At 39.8% G+C, this 16,079-nt stretch overlaps 1 protein-coding gene across 1 annotated transcript; it reads left to right on the forward strand.

Moving 5' to 3' along the window:
* Positions 1-8,561: 8,561 nt before the first annotated feature.
* LOC308295426 (Golgi-associated plant pathogenesis-related protein 1-like) lies at positions 8,562-14,101 on the forward strand (the record flags this gene model as incomplete). Its single annotated transcript, XM_080738480.1, has 5 exons — positions 8,562-8,568; positions 9,796-10,005; positions 10,925-11,002; positions 12,370-12,519; positions 14,097-14,101. The coding sequence occupies 5 exons, from the start codon at positions 8,562-8,564 to the stop codon at positions 14,099-14,101; spliced, it is 450 nt and encodes a 149-aa protein (XP_080594606.1).
* Between the last annotated feature and the right edge of the window lie 1,978 nt (positions 14,102-16,079).

Genomic DNA, 16,079 nt, shown 5'->3' on the forward strand with positions numbered 1-16,079 from the left:
TTTTTTAGATGATAAATACAAAACGAACGGTTTTGGACATACAAGGTTTCCACCAGACAACGACGATGTGCTATAAATATAAGGTGCTGGGAGTTAAAATTATAATGTTAGGGGTGCCTCGGATTAAACAAATATTTATGGGGTGCCCTGAGACAAAAAGGTTTGGGAACCCCTGCTCTATAATACTCTCCTATCTGAAACACGTGCATATAATGGCAAAAGAAATAACATCAGGCTCCTGAACCGGTACCTAATTTCAGGAGTTTAAAGGAGTAGTTCACCCCCAAAATTATAATTTTTTCTATTGATTAGTCATGCCATGGGGACTTGAGTTCAATCATATTTGTTTGTATTCGTCGCATTCAAAAGAATTGATTATAGTAAATGTACCCCCATTGATTCTGATTGGGGACCCAAATACAAGGCCCTGGATGGGGACCCAAATGCATTTTGGTGAGAATCAATGGGGGTATATTTACTTGACCCTTGACCCTAAATGTACCCCCATTGATTCTGATTCAAATCAATTTACTATAATCAATGTTTTTGTCTTAGGAATGTGACGAATACTAAATATTCTCAAGTCTCCATGACATGACTAATCAATAGAAGAAGAAAAAAATCATTTTGGGGGTGAACTACTCCTTTAAGGTCATGAAATCTAATTGGCTTAACTACTCTCCCAGATGACATTGACCACACCAAGCCAACATCAAAACCTGACCGCAGCATCCCTATTCTGGGCACAATACGTGAAAATTCAGATAAAATGGCAGATCTACAAGTTTAAAAGTTGTAGATTGTGAACTTGCAGAGTTAGGGCACACCAGTTAACAAAATACTCTACACATAGGGTTTTAGTTCTTTTTTTTTTTTACCTTTTATCTACTGACATGTAGTTTTTAGACTGCTGTAAGTGCTAACTGATAGTGTCCATAAAGAAATGACACTACTACTACACTAAAGATAATTCACATCTCTTTAAATGTACTCTAAAGACCTGAGTGCCATTGGTCTTAAAGACGCCGCCTCCCTCCCTTCAAAACCCCGGTAAAAAACCCACCTCTTCAGGATAGCCTTTATGTCCCCCAAACCATACTTAGTCTAACCCAGGGGTTCCCAAACTTTTTTGTCTCAGGGCACCCCATAAATACATATTTTTTAATCCGAGGCACCCCTACATTATAATTTTCACTCCCAGCACCTTATATTTATAGCATATCGTCGTTGTCGGGTGGAAACCTTGTATGACCAAAACCGTTCGTTTTGTATTTATCATCTATAAAATGTACTAAACTAGTGAAAACAGCAGATCTACAGGCACGTGTGCTTGTAGATCGGCTGTTTTCACTAGTTTTGTGCGACAGAGGTTTCTGCCTGACAGTGACGATATTTTAGTGATTATGTTGCGAGGAAAACGTTGAGATAAAAGCCATTTTGGTTAGAACTGACTGAAAATTATACTAAATATTTCTTCAAGTGTCCAAATAAATTCCAAATATTATCAAATGATGTCACGGCACCCCTGGACTGCCATCGCGGCACCCCAGGGTGCCCCGTCACCCACTTTGAAAACCCCTGGTCTAACCCACCATTATGAAACTTCTAAGCCCAATATTGTACAAGCTGGCGTGTGAGTATGCATAAAAGATACACACAAACACATAGACAGACAGACAGACAGACAGACAGACAGACAGACAGACAGACAGACAGACAGACAGACAGACAGACAGACAGAGAGACAGACAGACAGATAAAAAGACAAAAAGACAGACAGACAGACAGACAACTGCATATGGATTTTGAGTGTACTGGCTTCTACAGCAAATAATCACATCAAATAGATTAAAGGAGTAGTTCACCCCCAAAATGACTTTGTTTCTATCGATTACTCACCCCATGGAGACTTCAGTTCAATACTATCTTTTGGTTTTAGTCGCATTTCTAAGCCTATAATTCCATTATAATAAATTTACCCCCACTGATTCCCGGATGGAGACCCAAATGCATTTGGGTCTCCATCCGGAATCAGTGGGCCAATAAAGAGCCTCCTCAAATCATTGCCTTCGGAATGCGACAAACACTAAATAAATATTATTGAACTCAAGTCTCCATGACATGACTAATCAATAGAAGAAAAACAAAAGAAAGAAAGTCATTTTAGGGGTGAACTACTCCTTTAAAGTAAGAAGAAACAAAAATCCTAATTTGTTTTTTTTTTTTTTTTTTTACATTCACAATTTTGAAAACATGAACCTATCCACGGCTTTCCAACGCCCCATAGTGCATTGCGCAGACGTTGTACCGAGCTTCCGGCGCCGCAGCCGAGTGTGATTTACAAGCTCACAACGGGCTGCATCTGCGACGCAACGTGAGCTTGTGTGTCTGCTGTTAAACCGGAAGTGTGGTCCAAATAATCTCCAGTAAACTCCCGCGGAAAGAGGTGGAACCTATACAACATGTGGATTCTAAGGTTGTCTTACTTTGGGCAAGCCCAGCTGAAGAAGTCGTGCCATTGCACTATAACATTCAGCACAACACAGTAGCCTAGTGCAATTTCTAAATTGCAGAGTAAGCATAATCATCATTGCACACAGATTATACAAGCCTTTTGCTAGATTTTACAGTAAACATAAGCATGCATTAAGGCCCTGAAGATACAGCCGTTTTAACGGTTGGCTAATGAGTACCATGTGCTTTTGAAGTCTTCTGCTTGTCTGGGTTTCATTCAGGCCCCCAACTTGTTAAAAGTGGTGGTAACTGCAGCTAAACACTGTTGGACAGCAGGAAGGAATGAACACTGGCGCTTTATGGACAAGTGTTCGCCAGAGCCTGTTTCGCAGGCCCATGACATGCTCCCAGGGACCCCCACACTTTATGTGCTTTATGTCTGCCGCACGGTTTCTCTATGCCTAAATTGCTCTAATTGATCCCCGGTACTTGACATTGTCAAAGGTGTTATTGCGCGTACACATTATTGTGTATTATTATTTTATGCTTTAACTACTGAAAAATAGCAAATATACAAGCTCACAGCGAGGCACCGAGTGCCGCGCTGCGAGCTTGTAGATCTTCTATTTTAGAAAAATCGAGAAAATTAGAATTTTGACCCGATTCTATAAGTGTCTTTTGAATCCTTCTAAGGTTTTTTGGAAAAAGCCTATGTTTCTATATCAGCAATCTGGCCAGCCGTCGTCAAAGAAAAGGTCCTTTTTTCACTTAACTGGAGCTCAGTTTGTCTGTTCTTGAGAGACTACTATGTCAGTGGTTCTCAAACCTTTTCATGTGAAATTATATGTATTTAGCCACGGACCCCCATCTCAAAATATTTAGTTCCAGGGACCCCCCAGAAGCAAAATTTGAGTTACAAACGTTCGCTTTGAAAATACATAATATTCAAAGATTTGCACACATTTTCACGACTTTTTCAAAAACAGCAGATCTGCAAGCTTGCAGCGCGGCACTCGGTGCCGAGCTGTGAGCTTGTATATCTGCTATTTTTCACTGGTTAAAGCATTTGTTAATTCTAGGCCTAAATGGGTTAATCTTTTAGGTAATCCAGGGAGGTAACTCGATTGGGCAGGAGTCTTGCCCAGTATCAGTGGATTTACAGTTAAGCACGGTGAAGCTGGGCAAACCTATAGCAGTAACACAGTATAGTTCTGTGTTACAGCAAGTTGAACAACAACAGAGAGATTCCGTGACATATCAAGCCGCAGTCTTCAAACCTCCTCCCCACAAGCCAATTTACTCCAAACAAAATGATGCCAAAATTGCTTTGTTTTGTTGAAATCGGATCAGAAGTCTGAAAGCCAAAAGTGCAACTCTTTCGTGATTTTAGACGGGAATGAAAATCTATATCCTTTAACTATGCAGCAGGTTTAACACCAGATTGAAGAAGAATGGCATCACATTAACCCCCGGCCAAAACGTTGCGAGTGTAGGCTACTGGATAAAGGTGCAGCTTAAGTGACTTAACATTTAGATGTGCACTTGCCAGTGAACTTAATGTAATGAAACTTGATGCTGCACAATGTGCACATTGTGGCCACTGGGAGCTACTCTAAATTAGGCTGCACCATATTTTCAAACACCCAAACCGAAACCCTTTAACCACTCTTAAACCCTCTTTCAAAATCACGAACAATACGACACACTGTGAGCTCGTAGTTCAGCTATTTTTATTGTTTTTTTAGCCTTGCATTTGTCGCCAGGTTGGAAGACAATTATTGTAGCACTTAGCCAGCACACCTAGTGACTGCACCTTTCAACAGAACAAAACATGATAAACATCTAAATATGCTGTATATTCTTTCTCGTGTCCTGTCTGGATGTTTGTGTGTTGGTGTTGTATGTGTAAGGCTGAAGGGTGCTCAAAGCACAATGAATTTCATTGTATTTATACATTGCTTTGTATTTACAGGGTTCCCACACATTTTTACCAATGGATTTCCAAAACCTTTCCAGAATATTTAACCCAATTTCCAGGACTTCTATTCAACAATAATTCAATTTTCACGTGTGTCAGTGTCACTCCCTGTCTCTCTCCCCATTTCCTGTCAGTCTACTATCCTATCAAATAAAGGCATAAAAAGCCCCCCCCCCCCCCCCCAAAAAAAAAAAAGAAATTAAGTGGTTAAATACGTATCGGAAAACACAAATTGACATGAATCCAGAACACACTGATGATCGTTGCTGTCAAACAATATATGGAATCTATGAAAAGGTTGTGGGTGTCCCTGCTTCATCTCTCTCTCAACTAAGGGGTCCTCGGCCTGAAAATGTTGAAGACCCCTGGTCTAGATAGATTGATAATGACTGGGGGAAGACACTAAAGCCTGCTTTATGGAGACACAAAGAGTCTCCTCAAATTATTGGTTTAGGAATGCAACAAAACAAAAAGAATAAATATCCATAGGGGTGCACCGATATATCGGCCACACATCAGTATCGGCCGATGTTTGCCGTTATCGGTCAATATCGGTATCGGCAAATAAAGCTGACATTAACCGATGGCAGTAGCCGATATTTATCTGTTGTTGATAAGCATACATTTTGTGTTGGCTATGTCGGTGTGTTGGTTATTTGCAGCCTACCAAGAGAGTAGATTCTGAACAGTTATTGTGGGCTCGCCTATAAGGCGAGCACACTTTAGATATTGTCATTATTTATCTACCAGAGCAGTCAACAGTTCTCCTCAAAACTTAGGTTCCTTTCTACTCCTACATACTTAGACAGAAAATGAAAATAAAAACATCAATGTGTTCAGCTTACAGTGGCGAAGTGTGCTATTATTTTTTACAGCAATCGGCCAAATGGTGGCGCTGTAGGAAGCCTTCGAAAGTGCGAACTTTGAACAGATAGAGCTCATGCTGTGTTTGAGGTACAGCCATGAAACCTGTATACACGTATGCATCTCCTCATGCCGAACAACTTTTACGCTCTAACTTTTGACCTCTGACCTTTAGATCCCCCAGAATTTTGAATTATATGAAAAACAGTAAAAATCTATCTCCTCCTGGGATTTTTGCATAACGCGCACAAAACCTTTTTCACATGAACTTTGGACCAATACGGTCAAACTAGTCTCGGCGGATTTCTTTTAAAGTGAAATATAATTTTTTAATAATTCAATCGATATTGCGGTTTTATGCAAATTATTCTTCGGCCTCTAAATCATACATGCAAAGTTACACGTTCATGGCATTTGGCAAAGATGTAGAGGGTTAGTCAAAGTATCACTGAAACCAATTTTATTCCAATCGGCCACAGGGGGGCGCTGTAGGAAGCCTTCAAAAGTGCGAACTTTGAACAGGTAGAGCTCATGCTCTGTTATAAGTACAGCCATGAAACCTGTATACACGTATGTGTCTCCTCATGCCGAACAACTTTTACGCTCTGACTTTTGACCTCTGACCTTTAGATCCCCCAAAATTTGGAATTATATGAAAAACAGTCAAAATCTATCTCCTCCTGGGATGTTTGCGTGACGCGCACAAAACTTTTTTCACAGGAACTTTGGACCAATACGGTCAAACTAGTCTCGGCGGATTTCTTTTAAAGTGAAATATAATTTTTTTATAATTCAATCAATATTGCAGTTTTATGCAAATTATTCTTCAGCCTCTAAATCATGCATGCAAAGTTACACGTTCATGGCATTTGGCAAGGATGTAGAGGGTTAGTCAAAGTATCACTAAAACCAATTTTATTCCAATCGGCCAAAGGGGGGCGCTATACAAAGCGTTTGAAAATTCAAATTTCAAACGGGCATAAGTCATGACTCGTTTCATTTGAAGACACGCAACTTGCTTACACGCGTGCTTTGACTCAAGCGGAAGACATCTGTGTCTTTGTTAAGTAAGCTCCGCCCTTACATTTTCCGCCATTTTGAGCAGTTTGTAAAACGCTTAAACACGCTTTTATTCTGGAATTTTCGCGTCATGTGCACAAAACCTTTTTTACATGAACTTTGGACCAATATCTAAAGATCTGTCAGATCGGATTTCTTTAAAATTGAAACATGCTTTTTTAAATAAATTCAATGAATATTGCAGTTTTATGCAAATTATTCTTCTGCCTCTAAATCATACATGCAAAGTAACATGTTCATGGCATTTGGCAAAGATGTAGAGTGTTAGTCCAAATATCACTAAAACCAATCTTACCCCAATTGGCCAAAGGGGGGCGCTATATCATTTTGAGCAGTTTGTGAAACGCTTATACCCGTTAGGATTTTTTTTTGCAATTTGCATGAAACATTCTACACACAATCTAAGGACCTTTATCTAATATGCCTATGAAGTGCACACACACACAAAAAAAAATAATAATAATTAATATAGCTGCAAGCAGCGATAAAGTGGCCAAAGCCAAAAACACCTCAAATCATGAACACAGCCTGCAATGTGCGTGAAATCTTGCAAGCACATTCCCAATAGGTCAAGGAACAGATACCACCCTTCTTACATTGGCCTGTTATAGCGCCACCAGCGGGTCAACTTTTGCACAACACATTTTTGGAACAAAATGGACCAATCTTTGACGTCAGTAACGTCAAAGAGAGCACTGCCTGCGATCTTGACGTTTTGTACTTTTATAGCCATTGTTTTCCGGCTTGAAGCGAGACCACAATTGTTTCGAAGGAACAATATTTTTCTAGTTTCTTATAATGTTGATTTATTTGTTTCCCTGTCGCAAAAGTGGAAATAATACACCAAAAACGAAATAAACTAATATCGGTATCAGTATCGGCTATCGGCTAAATTGTTATTTTAAACATCGGTATCGGCCAATCATTTCCATATCGGTGCATCCCTAATATCCATTCCATGAACTCAAGTCTCCATGGGCTGAGTAATCAATAAAAAAGTCATTTTGGGGATCCATTTAAGCCCTCTTTCAAAATAGCTAAAGACAAGCTCACAATACGACACATTGTGAGCTTGTAGATTGGCTATTTTTGACAATTGTTTAGAAAATAATGTTAGCCTGGCATTTGATATCAGGATGGAGGTCAATCTATTATTTATTTTGTCTCTTAGTCAGCGCACCATCCACTTAGCCAGCACACCGCTTCCAACATCTAAAGTGCTAAAGTGCTCAAGTATTTTAATAGTGTTGAGAAACAGGACAATTTGGTTGTGAAATTTGAAAGGCTGGTTTTATGTTATTTTACACATATCTGTCAGGGCTTTGGGACACCCAGCCCGAAACAGGATGTCTGGTGGTGACCGTGCTCCAAAACGTCCTCTTTGGTATGCAAAGCAACAAAAGATGTAAGAGGCGCAGTGTAATAATTACAAGCTAGGAGGGTGTGTGCGTCTGTCTCCTCCTCCATGTAAAAGTCCAGGAAACAGAGGTGTAGCTGATGTATATAAGTGCTGACTCTGAAACAGCTAGAGCAACTCCATCTTCACAAGGACCTACCTTCAGACATTTTGGTTCAGTTTCCCACCAGGTGAGTACTGTCGGGGGCTTACTATAGAGCAGTGGTTCTCAAACTTTGACATTTGAAGGTCTCCCCTTAACTTTGACAGTGTACAAATGGAACCAAATGGTGACGGGTCCATTTGGTTCCATTTGTACACTGTCAAAGTTACAGACTTGTAAGGGTACATTTAGACCCCCATAAAGGAACCTAGAGAGTCCCTGAAATCCACTTTGAGAACCAATGCTATAGAGCACAAAGAAGGGAGTTTGCATGCTGGTCTGTAGATTAATATTGAATCATTTGAATAGAGTGCTTCGTTTTGTATCACCTTTAATTTAGTTTATTTTTATTTCATCTATCATCTCAAAGGATATACTGTTGCACCTTATTAAATTAATTACATTTATATTATACATGAAACGTTAGACTATACATACATTATATGCTTTAACCTGTTAAAGTTGTTGAACAATTTCTGAGGTGTTCTGGGTAGTTATTTGCAGACTGTCCTTTTAGCCATATGTGCTCCTCCTGTGTATGTTAACTGTTTATACAGTATGTTATTTTATTTTATTTCAAATGTTGTATTTGTTTTCATTCCAGGCAACCCAAGACATTAGACACAATGGCAGGTTGGTTCACAGCTACATTTACAGTAAATTACAGTTAGATCCATTTTGTATCCATTAGTAACTCTGAGAGTGTACAAATGCAACCAAATGCACCCTTACGGGTCCATTGCATCTGTGTACTCTCAGAGTTAAATGACCACTGAGGATTTTACAAGGCAAGTAACCTGAACTCCATCAAGGAGGAATTTGTGTTTCTCTATTGTTATTTCCAAGGAGAATTCTGCTTGTTGGTTCTGGCAATTAACCCTACTCCCACATACAGTGTCTGTTCATTTTAGAGATGCTTCTATTAGCCTCAGAACAGTGGTTTTAAAACGCCTTGTGCCCAAGGAGCACCGATAGGCAAGCAAAAATCTCAAGGAACACTTGTTATTCATAGTGGGAAATACTCACGGTTTGGGAACCACTGCCCTAGATAGAATTTTAATGACTGGAGGGAAAAAAAAGTGTAAAGTACCTTCTTTGATTTAGAATTCTTTTCAATCAAGTTCATTTGGTACCCTGGCAACAATTGTTCCATCCCTCTACATTAGCCCTGGTTAGTTATTCCAAGTTATTTCCATGATCATGCTAGGATGACAGGAATGTTTTATAGTTCTGATTCTTGTACTAATAATACTACCACTTACTTATAATGTTTAAGCTACGTAAAAAATGTTAAAAATGTAGTTTGAAGTTACAATGGTGTGTATGTGGAGAGGCCCTGAGCCTGGGGAGGCAGACCCATGCAAGGCAGAGTTTTTTTTTAAGTGGAATATCCCTTTAATTAAACATGGCATTGACGTAGCTGCTGTCTCTTGCTTGTAGCAGAGGAGGGTGCTTCAACAAAACATTCAAAGGACAGAGACTCTTCTGGTTGAGTTTGGCCAAAACGTCCTCCCTAACAGAAGGTTATGCCTCAGGGATAATTGGAGGGCAACACCTGCCACAGATGGAAATGCGAGGAACGTTCTTAAATATTTTAAATAGTTTGTCACACACAACTATAAAAAATTAACGGGCTATGGCTGAGGCGAGGCTCAGAAGCCTCCCACAAGAAGGACTTTGCATACTTTCTCTCGCTCGGAGCATTGATACGGTACACCGCTAATTAACATCTAAAAGCAGGCTACAATTATTATAAACCTGTTCTGGTGTTGTTTGTTGGGGCATTAGAGAATAAAAACACTATTATGAATCATTCTGAAATCATTCCGACTATTGTGTTTTCTTCTTTTTGGTCTACAGATGATAGCTTTAAGAAAGTGTTCCTCGACAGCCACAATGCATTCAGGAAGAATCATTCTACTCCTCCACTGACCATGAGCACCGAGTTGAACAATGCTTGCCAGGAATGGGCCAACCACTTGCTATCAATTAACCAATTGTCGCACAGCACGACAAATGACGGCGAGAATGTCTTCTATGCATCCAGTAGTGACCAGATTAAGCTGTCCGGTAAGATAGTCATAGACACCATGCATCATAGTCATACAGTAGCATATCTCCTTAATAGTCCCAGTGCCCAAATACCTCATTTGCCTCAATGTTTAAGATGCATTAACTTAAAGTACAATAAATAAACATATCGTCACTGTCGGGTAGAAACCTTGTATCTCCAAGTTTCAAATTGTTATGTTTTTTTCACAAGGTAAAGCCCTGCTTCATCATACAAGGCCGTCACACAAAGGTAGTGAAAACAGCAGATCTACAAGCACACAACACCTCGCGGTGCGAGGCATTGTGTGCTTGTAGATCGGCTGTTTTCACTAGTTTAAATCATTTTTAAAATGATAAATGCAAAACGAAGAGTTTTGGACATACAAAGTTTCCACCCGACAACGACGATATAAGACTGTGATACACACACTATACTAGAGAGTCCATGAAATGTATACATTAAGCCAAGAGTTTTCAACAGGGGGTCCGGGACCCCTAGGGGGTCCCCAGAGTTACTACAGGGGGTCCTCCAAATCTTTGTGTGATAGAAAGAAAAAAAGGAAATCTCCTTTTTAGCTATATTCTTAACCAGATTCTGAGATCTACAAGCTCACAACCCCTCTTGCTGCGAGGCGTTGTGAGCTTGTAGATCGGCTATTTTCGGAAAAAGGTTTTGGTGTAGAGGGGAGAAGTATTGACGGTTCAAGTGGTTAAATATCTGAAAACACAAATTGACATGAATCCAAAATACACTAATGACTGTGCTGTCAAACAATGAAACAATATGGAATCTAGGTTGTGGGGGGTCCCTGCTTCATCTCTCTCTCTCAACTAAGGGGTCCTTGGCCTGAAAACGTTGAAGACCCCTGCATTAAGTAGTCTGCCTCTTGTTGTATATTGTGTTGTAATGTAACTTTCCCCACACTGTGTGACATAGGGAGTGAGGCTGTTGACAGCTGGTACGGTGAGATCAAGGACTATGACTGGTCCAAACCTGGCTTTGGCTCCAACACTGGTAAATCCAACAACTCCACTCACCTTGGGGGTGGGCGATATGGTGATAATTATCGTGGAGACGATACAATGTCTCCACGATATGCCTTTTCAGAGGTATCGTATATATCGTGATACAATTGAGGGAGCCTTGCGAAAAATCCTGTTTAATCGTTAACACAGAGATTCATTGCAGAATTCATTTAAACCTGCATTTTGGTCTAAAGCCGTAGTTCTCAAAATTTAAAATGTCAAGGTCTCCGCTTAACTCTGACAGTACACAAATGAAACGGGTCCATTTGGTTTCATTTGTGTACTGTCAGAGTTATACATACTTGTAAAGTTCAATTTAGACCTCCCAAAAGGAAACCAGAGAGTCTAGTTTTTGTCAAGTAACTTGACAAATAACCATAAAAACCAAGGTGAAAAAGAATCGTGATAAGATCGTGTATCGTGATACAGCTTGGGAAAATATCGTGATATTGTATTTTTCCATATCGCCCACCCCTAACTCACCCATGCTGACCCAACTAATGCACACCTTTGTAGAAACACATTTTATGTGTCCAGGCACCAGGTGCATCTTTGTGTATGTGGTGGAATGTGAATAATTATGTCTTAGGTATGTCCATTGTATGTGTCTGTACAGGCATGTGTATGTACGTGTGCATTTGCATATCTTTGTGTGTTCAAGTGTGTATCTGTCGGTGTCTAAGGAGTATGTCTGTCTGTGCATCCTGCATAGTTCTGTGTGTTTATGCGTTATGTGTGTGTGTGTGTATATACACACCATTGTTTTTAGCAGAAATCCTGTATATTGAAAACAGTTATACTTTAATATACATAAAGCTTGTGAGACCCACAAACAAACTTTTCAACCAGCATCCCTATTTTGGCATGTTATTATGGGCAAATATTTGCAAAGACATAAAAGAAACAGAAAATACAAAAATACAAGCATCGCATTGTGACGTATCTCTACTTTAGTGTACCACTGGCATGCCCTAAGTAACAAGACATCTTGTGAAATAAAATGTCGTCAACCAATCATCAGGGACGATGATACACGAAAGAAGAAGACAGCAAAGTATAAAATTGGGCACTAATTTAATATAGAGATACAAGGTTTCTGCCCAACAAGAAGATATGTTGGTATCTATCTATCTATACCTGTCTTGTGTGTACACTCTTGTGCACGCATCTGTGTGTGTGTGTGTGTGTGTGTGTGTGTGTGTGTGTGTGTGTGTGTGTGTGTGCGCGTGTGTGCGTGCGTGCGTGCGTGTGTGTGTGTGTGTGTGTGTGTGTGTGTGTGTGTGTGAAATACCCATATTAACGAGCTGACCATAAAGAGACTGACGCATGCTGTCTGTCTGTGGTGGCTCCGTATAGGTCATTTCACTCAGGTGGTGTGGAAGGATTCCAAGGAGCTGGGTGTGGGCTACGCCACCAATGGCAAGACGGCCTTCGTGGTGGGCCAGTACAGGCCCGCAGGCAACATGTTGCCGGAGGCAAACTTTGAGAAGAACGTTCTCCCCAAAGGTAAGATACAGCACTGTATCACTGGCACCATCTACTGGCCAAATGTTTTAACAAGTTTCTGCATTTAAAGGGGGTGTACCAGCAGTGGTGGTAAAAGTCCTCCGATATTTTTACTTAAATAAACGTATCAATACTGCAATGTAGAAATACTCTGTTACAAGTGAGTACAAGTCCAGAATTCTAAATATACTTGAGTAAAAGTTCAAAAGTATTGGCATCAAAATATACTTTAAAGGAGTAGTTCACCCCCAAACTTTTCTATTGATTACTCATGCCATGGAGACTTGAGTTCAATAATATTTTTTTGTATTTGTCGCATTCCTCAGAAAAGAAAAAAAAAAAATCTTTTAGTAAATGTACCCCCATTGATTCCGGATGGGGACCCAAATGCATTTAGGTCCCCATCCGGAATCAATGGTGGTACATTTATTGTAATCCGATTTGTGTATTGGGAATGCAACAAAAAAACAAAAAATATTATTGAACTCAAGTCTCCATGGCGTGAGTAATCAATAGAAAATAAGTCATTTTATTATCTCTACTCTATATTGTTATCAGAATATAGAGCTATTTATTACTTCTTTTAACAAAGAATTAACACGTACGCCCCCTTTAATGTCATTAACATTAAAAGGATCCCTGGCTAAAAAGCCAAATATGCCTTAATACATTATAATTGCTCTCTATAACTTTATTTTATTTCTTTTAGCCCGTCGAAAGTTGATGATATCGTTTGTGGTCCAGCAAATAAACAATCGCACTTAACCTAAACAAAACTAACATCCAACTTATCCAATATCCAATACTTCCTACTGTTAATATGAGTTTTAAATATGTTTTTATTGGCACATGCAGATACATTCCATAGGGCTGGACCCCACATGGACAAACGACATCGTCAACTTGCGACGGGTGTTGTCCGCCTTGAGAAAAAGATTAGCTATTTCTAAAATATCCATTTTGTTTTAGAGGGCAATTATAATGTATTAAGGCAAAAGGCTAATTAGCCAAGGATCCTTAAGGCATGGGTCTTCAACAGGGGTCCGGGACCCCTAGGGAGTCCTCAGAGTTACTACAGGGGGTCCTCCAAGACTTTGAGTGATAGAAACATTTTTTTCTTCTTTTTTATATTAACCACTTGAACCCTAGTGTCCATATTCTGAGAACTTTAGCCAAAAAATTGCAGATCTACAAGCTCACAACGCCTCGCGCTGCGAGGCGTTGTGAGCTTGTAGATCGGCTATTTTTGGCAAAGAGCTTTGGTGTGGAGGAGAAAAAGAGCAGAGTGAAAGGTTAAGTTTATTAAGTAATGACGGTTCAAGTGGTTAAATATCTGAAAACACCAATTGACATGAATCCAAAATACACTGACGATTGTGCTGTCAAACGATGAAACTATATGGAATCTATGATAAGGTAGTGGGGGTCCCTGCTTCATCTCCCTCTCAACAAAGGGGTCCTTGGCCTGAAAACGTTGAAGACCCCTGTTTTAAGGTGTACCTTGAGCTTTAATAGTCAAGCATTTCCTAGCAAACAGGCAGACGTATACCTCATGTGGTTTTGTTGTTACATTCCAGTGTAAAGGCTGTGCATTTTACAGCTGACGGCAACAACGACACCCCAACAACAACGTCCGGTACTTCCAGTGATGGGAAGGGAAAGAGCAAAACGCGCTGCGTGTTACTTTAAACAACCTGGAGAACCAGGAGATGCTCTCTCTCTCACCACAGTCTCTCTTCTCATCATGTCTTACTCTTTTCGTCCTGTCTTTTTTTGTTTTGTTCATGTGTTCTGTAAATCTGATGTTTTTTCATGTCTAATGCATTTTTTGGGAAAGCTTGGCACAATAAAAAATCATACAGCGATGTGTTCAAGTTGAGTTCTTGGATGTTTGTGAAAACCGTTCCTCAAGCTAATTTCATGCCAAATACAAGTAATATTTGAGTAAACTCTCTGCTGATCTGTCTGCAAACATTAAGCTCACTGGAGACATAACATAACATGTTGTACAGCCTACCTTGTCTTCAGTTGCTAAGTTAGCTCTTACAGAATTACAATAACGAGTATAATACAGCACCTTCTTTACAGTCAATATATCAAGGACACAGAAGATTGACATCAATGATTCACCATCCATGCTGCTGCTTACACAGTATGGTAACTAAATAATGACAGTGAGCCTGACTGTCTATGAAAATGATCTGAAGGGACAACAGCCAGCAGGTGGCAGCATAAACCTGCATAAAACAATGAGCTTGTCTGAAGGGCGTGTACTAGTCACATGTGGGGGCAGGAACAAAGCCACCATAGAGTTATATATAAAGGTTTAGACCTACTGTAAAGTTTTAGCGTACAATTTAGGCTTTTAGGCATTTAGCAGACGTTCCAATCCAGAGTGACTTACAGTAAGGAAAACATGAGGTACTTCACATCAAATGCATAGAAATAGTAATCAAGGGTCATAGGTAAACCTATCATCATTCAGTCTAATATCAATTGACCTAATTGATATGTTGGCCTACATTGAATACGCCTCACTTAGCACAGACCCACGTCTCATTTAGCACAACCCAATCTTTGACAGACTTTTGTAAAATACATTATTTTGGGGGGTTTCCAATGCTGTTATCAATGATGACCACTAGTCAACAAATGACAGGGCAAATGGTCTGGTAAGGAGGGCGCAAAGAAATACATTCTAAATAACTTAACATGAACAAGCAACCTAAGGATACTGTGCAAGGATGTTGATGTAGAATACTGGATGGAATAGCAGAGGCGTCAATTGGGTATGGCAAGCTATGGCAGCTGCCATACCTTTAGCAACAGGGGGAAATAATAAAATGTACTTTTCATCGTGCCTGTTGCTAAGGTATGGCAACATGACTGGTGTCTTGCACGCACGCGAGGGCGCACGTGCAAGACACCAGTCATGTTGCCATACCTTAGCTTTTGCTGAACTGACGCCACAGTGGAATAGAATAGAATAGAATAGAATAGAATAGAATAGAATAGAATAGAATCTGTGTCCTTCTCTAATTTAAACAGCCTCTGTTTAATTCGGGTGACAGGGCAGCCTAATGCCTGGCAGACTGTGCCATAACTGAAAGATCTCTTTTATTAGTCCATGTGCCATAGTGAGTCACACATTGTGTGCCCCTCTGGATGTGTGTCACCTAAATGCCTAACAGCCTGCCAAATTGAAAGCAAGAAATGAATGATTGCTCTACAAAAGTACGATTTACAATTTAGGCTTTTAGCAGATGCTCTTAATCCAGAGCGATTTACAGTAAGCAAGGACAATACAAGGTAATACAACAAATGCATAACAATAGTAATCTAGGGTCATAGGTAAACCAAGAATCATCATAACAGTAGAATATCCTAAACAATCTATAAGCTGTATTGAAACTACACACACTATAGCAGTGGTTCTCAAACTTGGGGTATTTTGTGGGGTCCCCACATGATTAGCTTAATGTAATTTATTTTTCTCACTCAGTGGTAAACAAACCAACATACAGGGTATCTGCACATTTATAAAGTGACAATTTAAGGAC

This window comes from Nannobrachium achirus (genome assembly GCF_963921795.1).
Source record: "Nannobrachium achirus genome assembly, chromosome: 12".
NCBI lineage: Eukaryota > Metazoa > Chordata > Actinopteri > Myctophiformes > Myctophidae > Nannobrachium > Nannobrachium achirus.